The sequence below is a fragment of the Branchiostoma lanceolatum genome, chromosome 2, assembly GCF_035083965.1.
Source record: "Branchiostoma lanceolatum isolate klBraLanc5 chromosome 2, klBraLanc5.hap2, whole genome shotgun sequence".
Taxonomy (NCBI): Eukaryota; Metazoa; Chordata; class Leptocardii; order Amphioxiformes; family Branchiostomatidae; genus Branchiostoma; species Branchiostoma lanceolatum.
In genome coordinates, this window is record NC_089723.1 from 28644691 (window position 1) to 28654974 (window position 10284).

The window sequence follows — 10284 nt, forward strand, 5'->3', positions numbered from 1 at the left end:
GCTTGATCGAACTGGGAAAAATACTACCTAGACTATAGTAGATACTGCTTTTGCCCTTTGGATACTGTCATGCCAAATAAATCTGCTTGGAGATTAGAAAAATACTACCTCGCACAAGTTGGACGTTGGAATTGAATTAAACAATTCCCAAAATGTCTAGAGTCGGTTCTTTCTGACCTGTCTCGGATGTAGGGTATCTCTGATTTGAACTGACATAATAAATTACGAAGAATACCTACGACCAAGAAACCACTAACACAACTAGGGTCAAGGAAACACTGTTGCAAAATAAATGTGACATTTAGTTGACATTACACCATTATAGGCGTCTGTATCACAGAGATGCAACACAAACTGGCAATACAAAAGTTGCTACCACTATGCGTTGCTACAATGTCCTCCCAACGTGAAACTGGAACACGTGTCGGTCTACATGTTTATCCAACTGTCCCTACCCCGGACATTGATCGATATATCTTCCCACTATCACCAGACCTGTGTTTGCCGACAGTAAAAACCAGTAAGATCCCGTTGAAATTTCGACCTTTGTTCGGCAGGTACACACCTTCGGTCCTTTAGCACACTGTAGAGTAACCCGACCTATTCATACAGGCGGCTCATTCACAAACAGAGCCCGTCCTAAGCGTTCCCTGAGGTAAACTGATTGCGAAATCACCCATGCTGGATTTTCGCGGGCTTTCTTCCATATATGGGCACGGCGGCTGGGGTGTGAACCGCGGGAAAGAGGCCTTCGGCGGGGGGTGGCAACGCGTCCTGCACATCGGCTTTCATGGCGTTTATCCTGCGAGAATCTTTTCTACTTTCCCTTGCTGCATAATTACTTGCGTTGCTATATTGATTCTTGAGAATAATGGAAATCCAATAAAAATGGCGAAAACCTCAATTCCGTTTGTCTGCGACTATTCATTGGCTTGGCTTCGCTAGCGACTATTACCGAATGTTAAACCATGGCCACTCCCAAAAATGAAATACACAACTCAACTCTACCCGGTGAACACCACAATAAATTTTGTTGACCAGTCGCCAGAGGTGTTCCCTGCATTGACCCACATACCATTGGACAATGTGGGCGGGGCAACTATTCACCAGTTTCGCGGGCTTTATGCAAATGAAGTGTAACCAAAGACGCCCTGAATGAATGACCTTACATCTGCACAAAGCCCGTAGGGAACAACAAAACCACTTCCTGCATTCCGCTCGAGAAAACTCATGATTCAGAACAGCCTATCTAAATGAGTCGTACCTGCCTAGAAAGTGAGACTACTACTATATAAAATGTGTCACACAAGGAGTAGTTAACATTTCTGTTGTTTATTGTACAAAAATTCATCTCTGAAGTACCAAGAATACAAAATCATGTGCAAGCTTTTCTTGTCAATCGTAGCATGATTGGTATACAACAACGTATCAAAATGGCTGCTTTTCATCAACTCTCGAGAATAGAACTGAAAATATAGAATATTTTAGTCTTTATGCAAGTAAGTAAACTATATAAACCTTAATGTCAAGTTACAAAATGTACAAGGAACTATAGGTGGACTTTCTGACCACTAGCTGTACAGCTAAACACAAGGACAACAACCAAAATATTATTTACAAACGACTCTTTTTCACTGGGTCACCAGTTTCACTTTGTGCATGCAGTTTATCTTTCCTGCAAAACATAACTTGTTTTCATCAATTTTCTCTCCTGACAACAAAAGTAACTGGAATAATCTGAAGCAAAAGTCCTGTCGTTCAGTTTCAACTATACACCTTTAGACTGGTGTAAAGCCACTTACATAAATCTTTCAATGTCTTTTTTTTTTCCAAGTTTCAGTCTCATTGTCTGCAGAGCTTCTGCAGAGCCTGAAGCCGTTGTAACAGGTGTTGCTGCCTCTTTTGTTCAGCATCTTTTTCCCGATTTAGTTTCTTCATCTCCTTGTCTAGTGACTGGATATAGTCTGTGGCCTTTCTCAAGATGTTGACCTTTGGTGCGCGTTCATTGTCCTTTAATTCTGGTACGCTATCCCGTAGTGTGATGAAACTTGCCTTCAAGTCGTTACGCCGCTTTCTCTCCAGGATGTTGTGCGTAGAACGCTTTGACTCACTGTCCTCAGAATCACTAGTGGGAGCACTGCTGGGGCGACTACATGGGCGACTGTTGGCTCGACTTCCGGGGTTGGAGGTGCTTTTTCTGACGTAGGGCTGAATAGCGGCCTTCAACTCGCTAACGTTAACCGACTTGAGTCGCTTCACGAGGGACGGGCTGTGCTGGGGGCTGCTGCTGGGTGTGGACGATCTCGACCGCTTGACCGGTAGGGTGGCACAGTAGTTGTGATGGACCACAGCGCTGCTTATCCTCCTCTTTGGGTGCATCTTTTCAACCGTCACCACATCAATTTCCTCCTCTGTAAAACATAAGAGGTTGCCATTACTAAATGAAACACTTGGGCGTACATAACTCCTATTGTACTGGTCGCTACAAGTCACATATGATCCCACTTGGCACATTCACATGGAAGTGGGTCACAGCTAATTAATCTTGCAGTTTTCCCACACCTACTTTTTATCTCCAAATGGATTTTGAACCTTTTAAGTTTTCCTGACCACAGTTGGGGATTGTAAAATCTGAGTTGAACTATACAACAAATACATTTCCCTCCACCATTTACCAAAGATCTGCTTGAAGATTCATGTGCCTACTGTAGATGCTAATCTTTTCAAACAAATTCCATTAAATTACGTTAGAGGTAATAAGGGTGACGGTTAACTGGCTTCACACAAGGGACGACTGAGGCTTCACAAGGGGAGGAGAAATAAAAATCGCGTAAAAATTCCTGCCCTACAAGATCAGCGTGGGGGATGAGTTCTCACCCAGGCGACGCCAAACAGACCATTCACAATATATGGGAGATAGGCACACAAAAGAATGCGACGGCAGTTTGTTAGCAACAAGCGCTAAACGCAAACAGTTGTGAACTCAACTGGTATGAATAGTGGGAAAAGTGATGGTTCTGTCAGTCCAGTGTCTAATAATCACAAATTATATGGAAGTTTCCACAAATGCTAAATAATAAGGGCCTTTCGAAATGGCATGTGAGTGACATCTTAATTTCAAACATTTTACAGTTTTGAAGTAACCTTCGTCATTTCCCGTTTATCACTTGAACCTGTGGCATCATTTGCCCACTACCGATGCTTTTGAAACTGGCATTTCCTTTGAACCATTTCATTCGGGACCACTACGTTTCGGAAATTGAAAGCAGGAAAACTCGCCCTGGGTGTGTGAGGGCGGCTAGGCAAAAGAAACACGGAAATGATGAACTAACTAAAAGCAAGAACCGCAACTGCGTAGTATCGAGAAACAGGAAAGAAGCAATTACGAGAAGCTCTAAAATTACACTTTCGATTCTCCTTGAAGTCACAGCGTTAGTCTTTGTTCGACGCCGGGTACTTCGTAGCGATGCGTTACAGATCTGTAACCCCCATTCGGTGCCCCATCTACCGGCATTGCCAAACATATGTAAATATATATCGAGAAAATTATCAATTTTTCGGACATTTAAGCTAGACTTGTATCTTGCCAACCGAACTGAATTCTGAGAATGAACAAGTCTTGTCCGTGTCACAATCCGAGTCTTTTGGGATTTGGCGAAACGGGACAAAGGGAATGCGAGAAGGGGCCAGCGGGGGTAATTGTCTCGGCTGGGCGCCCAGGGTTTACCCTCTGTCTGGCAGGGATTTTTGGGGCTACGATAAAATATGGAAAGCCTTGTATAATAAAATTATGCTTAGATTAATCAAACAATTAACGCGTGTTAGTCCAAGGGATAACAGATTTGTAGCAGGTGTAGGAATCTGATTTTCGAATGAAACAAGCACTCGGACACAACATAGCCGGCGTTACACAATTTTGGCACAAAACCAAAAAATCTCCCTTTGTATGAAGAAGGCACCCGGAAGAGGAACCATGCGTAGGGTGGGCATGGTTCTTCGCTTTACACCAGCAAAATTTTTAACCAGGTTTGGTTTGTAAAATGGTGCCGACAGAATACTAACAGTTTAGAGTCGGAACTGGGGCTACAGTTGTGACGTTGACATCGAAGAGTAACAAGCTGGTACACAAAATATGCGACGTTTCACTACGGTATCATACCTACACATCTTCTGAACTTATCACATGTACGCTAAGTTTTTAGCTAGCAAATGTTACATAATAGATGGGAATCAATACACAAACTCGATGCCTACCTGAGTCGGACGGGGTCTGTGTGCCGAGGCGCTCGAGGTTCTCCTTCGGCGGCGCTGTCTCGCTGAGCGGGTAGGGGAAGACGGCCATGGGGTCCACGCAGTCGGTGCTGGTGTAGTCCATGGGCGGCGGGGTCGCCTCCTGAGCCTGGGCGGCCTTCTCAACCTTCTCCTCGTTGGTGTACCCACTCCACATGCAATCTTGGATAAGCTTCGACTTCAAAGACTGTGTGTCCAGCGGGAAAATGAAGCTCTGGTTGACCACGTCTTCGTCGAGTAGCTCCGAGACCATCTCGAGCTTCTCAGCGACCGTGGGAATGAATGACTTCGGGGCAGGGTGCGAGGGCGACCGAGGCGGCGTCGGCAACAACTCGAACTTCTTCCATATGTCCTCGGAGGGAGGTACGGACGGGCTCGGCGTGGAGTAGAAGTCATCCTCCCGGGCAGGGTCGTCTGTCTCCTCGTAGAAGTACGGTTGTAAGGACTCGAAGTCGTAATGCTTGGAGCTCGGTACGGAAACCGCGTGATGTGCATTAATTCCTGGCATGGAGCTGGAATCGTGAAAAAGACTACATTTAATGCCTTTAATTGTAAAAACTAGACGTGGCAGTTAATAAGCCACGCAGTTAAGAACCTCAAGCACACCGCTACCACAAGCAGTTTTTAGAAGATGTGACTATGTCGAAGTGTCGGTACAATGCCGGTACAACAACGCTAAGAACATGACTCATGCGCCGGCAGTACTGCCCCCACACCCCGACCAAGAAAGTCCCTAGAAAACCCCGCTTACCTTTTCAGATAAAGTCCGTCTTTCAGCAGGAAATCCTTGAGGAGTAACTCTCCCATTCAGCACTCAGAAAAACCTGACAGAAAAGCAACAAATATTGTTACACGACTGGCACTTTTGAATATTCGTAACATGCTATGCAACATTTAAACGAAATTGCGGCACTACTACGTTTTACGGGTCGGTGTTGCAACATCACCCAGACATTTAAAATCCTGCGCGGGGCCCCCCGCTCGTAAACTCCGAATTACTTACGGTGGTAGGACGCGGTAAGGTTGCCGGGCACAGTAGAGAATGCTCTGTCAAGACTCGCACTGTGGCAAGAGAGATCCAAGTAAATCCGAAGAAAGAAGGACGGGAAGAAACACTCACACACTCCTACTCTCAATATTCCAGTGCGTTGACTGAGCAAAGATTGCTGCGGAAAACCCTTGAAATGAGCTACGGGCGGATGACATACAACTTTACAAATGTAGATCACTCCGCAGGGTCACCAAATCCCGATAATGATTGTTACTTAGTCCTGAAACTATATTTTTGAAAGCTGACACACTATTCTACGTAAATACAGTTAATTTTCATTCAAAATCGAGGTAGTTACTAAAATCATCCCCAAACTAAGAAGAATAGACTCAATCTATCAAAGCACTATATTCTGTTCGTGGACGCGGAAAGTTATACGTAGTGCCCACTCTGCCTAATTAGATATTCAGGCGCGAAAAAATTGTGGGCGGAGCCCGACTGCTGTTGCACCTGCTGACCAATCGCACGTGTGCTTGGGTAACACCCCCGGCGCTAATAATCAGCTGGTCAAAAATTTCAAACGCGTGCCACCCGCATAGCATGAACGGTTCGTTCAACTTTCAAGTGATCCTGGAAGCAAAGTTGTTTCAAGACATCGCCTCGAAGAAAGTAGACTAAAATGGGGAGACGAATTAAGTCGATTGTATCGCATTCTCTAAGTCTGTAAACGATATCTGCTCCAGGAGTGAATCTACCAAGGAGGTTTAATCAGGAAACCTCCTTGAATCTACCGAGTAAATTGACCTAAAGTAAAATGAACTCAACTGGTGTCTTCCTCCGAATTCCATAAATTATGAAGTGGCATTACCAAATTAATCTGTCATAGTAATTTGTTACCTCGGGGGTGACTGATGATGATGATGATGACAATTAGAATTTTCTAGTGTAAGTTGATTAAACGAATTCTCCGGCAATTTTCAATTAAACTGTCTTGCAAGCGATCTCATTGTCTTCAGTGTCAGCTAGCGCGTGAACTCGGCATTTATTACACATGTCTGATTCCGGATCTTGTCAAATTATACCCGGGGCATCCTTTTACAGAAGGCAGGCAGGTGTAAAATGATGCATACTTTTGCGCATGGACGCCCGCGGGTGCAGACGAATCCCGGCCCGCGCAGTTGCCGCGACATCTTGCCTGGACGTTAAAATTGTTACCGACACCCTGCACAGCTGTCGCATAATTACCCACTCTTCTCTCACTTTTTTCTCCGACAACTACTCGCTTGCCTTGAAATGAGTAGAACGACGGACATGTTGACTCAGGCCGTACCCTCGCAACTCGTACGAGCCAACAACAATGCGACCCATTCAAAAAAAAGTCGTCTGCTGCAACAGCCAGCGTTTCCAGGGCGACCCCAAACCCGACCCGCTTGACCTTTCAAGAGCTGTGGGGCGGTTCGCTACAAGAAATAAAGCAATATTTCAGTCAGGACATCCCAGCCAAAAGTATCGTCCACCCGCGCTGTCAATCAAACGTGTCGGAGTCCTCTGAGACATTTTCCTCAGCAGGAGTCAATGCCCTCAGTCTGACCGACTTGGGGCTACTGTCAGGGGGCTACTGTGTTAGTTGCTCGCGTTGAGTGTCTCTTCCCTTTACAACAAATTAGATCATGCCACACATGTTAAAAACCGGAAGTCCTGTGAGCAGAGTTGAAGTGAGGAATTATTTTGAAGGGCAGGGTTGTGTATTTACATTGACCGGAAATCTGAGCAAAGTGTGGCAACACCGTGACATAAGAGCAACCGGTCGTCACAAAAAAAGTTCATAACGAAGAACTCAGACAGCCGGTTAATAAGGCAAACAGGTGACACCAGGTATGATATGAACAAAGGAAGGAGAGAAAACTTTCATGTTGCCGCCTACCCGGCGGACAAAAAAGTGTCACAACTGTCCCGGGGAATGTACCTATACGAATTTTAAAATTCAAAAGGCCGTCGGTTTCGGAGCTAGCTAGTCTGTATTGTTCTTGCTCCCGATCACTACCTCTCGAGTTTTTGTTTGTAGCAGAAAATTGCCCCACACAAGGAGGCCCTTGACACTAATCAGGTCTCTCGGGAAGAACAATCGTCGGTCACTCAGGAAACAATGATTCAATCTAACAATCGTCGCTGGTTCAGAATACAACGATTGAAATCATAACAAAGGGCTGACTGGCGAGTTTTTGCATCACAAGAGATATGTGTGGCCGCCTATCAGAAGACTCTGTTTGAATGCCAGTGATGGCAATGATTAATGCATCTGTCATGTTTAACTGTGGGAAGATCTGGAGAGAGAAATAGAAATGATATTTCCAATGTCTTATATCTTAGGGGACGGTAGTCAGAGGATCGGGTATAACGCCCATATTTGCACACTACCTGTCATCCTTTACTGCAGATGCAATCTTCCGCACTTTCCACGCGGCGCGATGGTTCTTTTGAAACTATCGTTTGCAGTCACTCTCAGACTGGTTTCGCTGGGACGCAACTAATCCCCGTCGGTCTATCACTCTATGCGTTTGTTTGTGCAGAGATTATCTCCAAGCAAATCTTGGAAGGAAAGATTGCTCGCTTTCAGGCTCTTTCTGTCACCAAGATTTTAAACCTCCTTGCTCAAGTCGCTGTCACTCTTGCTTCGATATTACCGTTCTATGCTAACTTATAAATGTACTGTTTTCAGTGATATAATAGCTACCTTGTGTCAATACAATATCAAAACGCCTGCGATTGGAGTCTGCTTTGCAATTGGATGCTTAAAAAGATCGCCACTGTTGAGCTCGCCCTACTTTTCAGTGACAGCGATCTGTCAGGTCAAAGCGGGAGTAAAGACGGCCCAATCTACTATCTAGGCTCCCAAGATCTGCTTAGAGATTGTACACAGCCGCAGATAGGTTAGTTAAAAGGGAGACAGGTGGATTTGCGCAGACGATACGCAGACGGTAAAACTGACGGAAACACCTGTCAGAGCTGTCCGTGCGAGGATTAGCGCGCCAACAAGAACTCTTCTTCTTCTTGAAGTTCTTCCTACTTCTTTTGTTTTCTTTTGATGCGCATGAATGCCAGATGCCTGACTGGGCACCGTCTGGATTCTTTTGAGATGCTTTCTTTCATTTTTCTGTATCACCGATCAGCTTTGAATATAATTTTTACAGCTTTATGGGTATAGTGGGGAGAAAAAGCCACTGGCGGGAAAACAAATGTTAATTTCAACAGAACGCCCCCTCCCCAAGCACCCACACATACATGCACGTACACACTAGACAAATTAAAACAAACACAAATAAATTTGAAAAAAAAAAACAGGTAAAAAGTGACGACAAGAAAACGCATGAATGTTACCCCCACCCCCTCCTCCTTCTCAGCCAAACACATGGTACATACATGCATACATACATACATACATACATACATACATACATACATACATACATACATACATACATACATACATACATACATACACTCATACATAACCGTTCCTACTTCGCTCTCTACATTGCATTCACGCTGTAACCTACTTTGCTTTTCCTTTGTCCTTAGCGTCCGGTGTCCATTTGTCCTTCACCAGACAAAACGACATGATAAGCACATTAAACGTCGTTATCCTGTCGGCATCTCTCTAGTGTACTTAAACCAATACAAACTTTATTCTTCTCCGTGTGTGACCAGCTCAAAGTAAAGACTTCAGTGTTTGTGACCAGCGAGGACACGTACGGGGTACCTTACAGCTGAACAAAAGTAAGTGGCGAGATGGAGATAAGTTAGTGAGGCTAATAACCTTTTTCCGTTTACTTTTCGAGCTTCTTTGTCTAAGGTAGTTTATGAAAGCGAGGAAGTTCTATTCAACGTTTCTTGATGAAATTGCTCAAGGCTCCCTTTCCACTTTATGGAGACCGCCGAGCGACCGTTGAGCCAACTAATGATGCCTTGAAAGTGAAACAAAACGTGCAAAATCATAAAAACGCACTTCTCTATCAATGAAATTAGTTTGAACTTCTAATAAGAGTTTTAGTTACTGTCTGAGAACAAGGATTAATGTCCTTGCTCAGAAGAAAAGGGATATGATCTATAAAGACAAAGCACTCACCACATAATGTAAAGTAATGATGTTTTTCTTCTGCCATGTACACTATACTACAAAAGGACAAAAGAGACGCTTTCAATAGAATTATTTGTTTTGAAGAAGAAAACGTAAATGTAACATGAAGTTGCGATGAGGGGGCAATAGACCACTGGAACGCGGATTCAAAACAATTCGCCTACGCAAGTATATACAAGCTTGTTTGTTGGATAAACACAATAACAACAATACGGCGAGGAGTATTATAAATATAAAGGTGGTGGTGGAGAAAAGAAGCGCTCGTGTAAAAATATTGACTGTTTGGTGTTTGACAGTTTGCGGTGCAACTGACAACGTTTTTCACAGAACTGCCAAAAATGTTGCATGGTGTCAAAAGCGCCAAACACGTAATGCTAACGTTGCATAATAAATAATTAGCATGTAAGAAGAAAAGCGGCAAGCAAAACTGTCATTTTTGTCATCAGTCTTTTAGGTAGCATAAACCACATACTGATTTTTCATGTATTAAATGAGTTTTGATCGCTTTTTAATTGATATGTGAACTGTTGTGTCATCAATATCACGCATTTCAAGTTGGCCGTTTTCTATAAGTCACCGAGAAACTATATGTTTTATACGTTCGGTTGGTCTTCAAATTATATAAAATGGTCTTCCTATGTTTGTTAGCATCCATGCACTTCAAAGTATGGAATATCATAACAAAACCACTGTAGAAATCTAAGTGTAAGGTCATAACAAATAAACGTTAGTGTGGTAGAAAGGGTCTGTGTGTGTCGTGACGTCACGACCACACCCTCTTGTGTACATTTCACTGCAAACATCACAACTCATTATTTTTCACCCTCCATTGTTGTCAAGCCTGGGCGAGTCAGGAAGCTGTAGG

General features: G+C 43.9%; 1 protein-coding gene across 2 annotated transcripts; it reads right to left on the reverse strand.

The window, feature by feature from the left end:
* Window positions 1-1313: 1313 nt before the first annotated feature.
* LOC136428413 (transcriptional regulator Myc-like) lies at window positions 1314-5645 on the reverse strand. Of its 2 annotated transcripts, none has more exons than XM_066417891.1 (4): window positions 5411-5645; window positions 5042-5114; window positions 4255-4802; window positions 1314-2411 (listed from the first exon to the last, which is right to left on the reverse strand). In XM_066417891.1, the coding sequence occupies exons 2-4, from the start codon at window positions 5095-5097 to the stop codon at window positions 1843-1845; spliced, it is 1173 nt and encodes a 390-aa protein (XP_066273988.1). In that variant the 5' UTR covers window positions 5098-5114; window positions 5411-5645; the 3' UTR covers window positions 1314-1842. The 2 variants fall into 2 exon arrangements, with proteins under 2 accessions (XP_066273988.1, XP_066273987.1); XM_066417890.1 differs by having other exon boundaries at window positions 5294-5640.
* Window positions 5646-10284: the final 4639 nt, after the last annotated feature.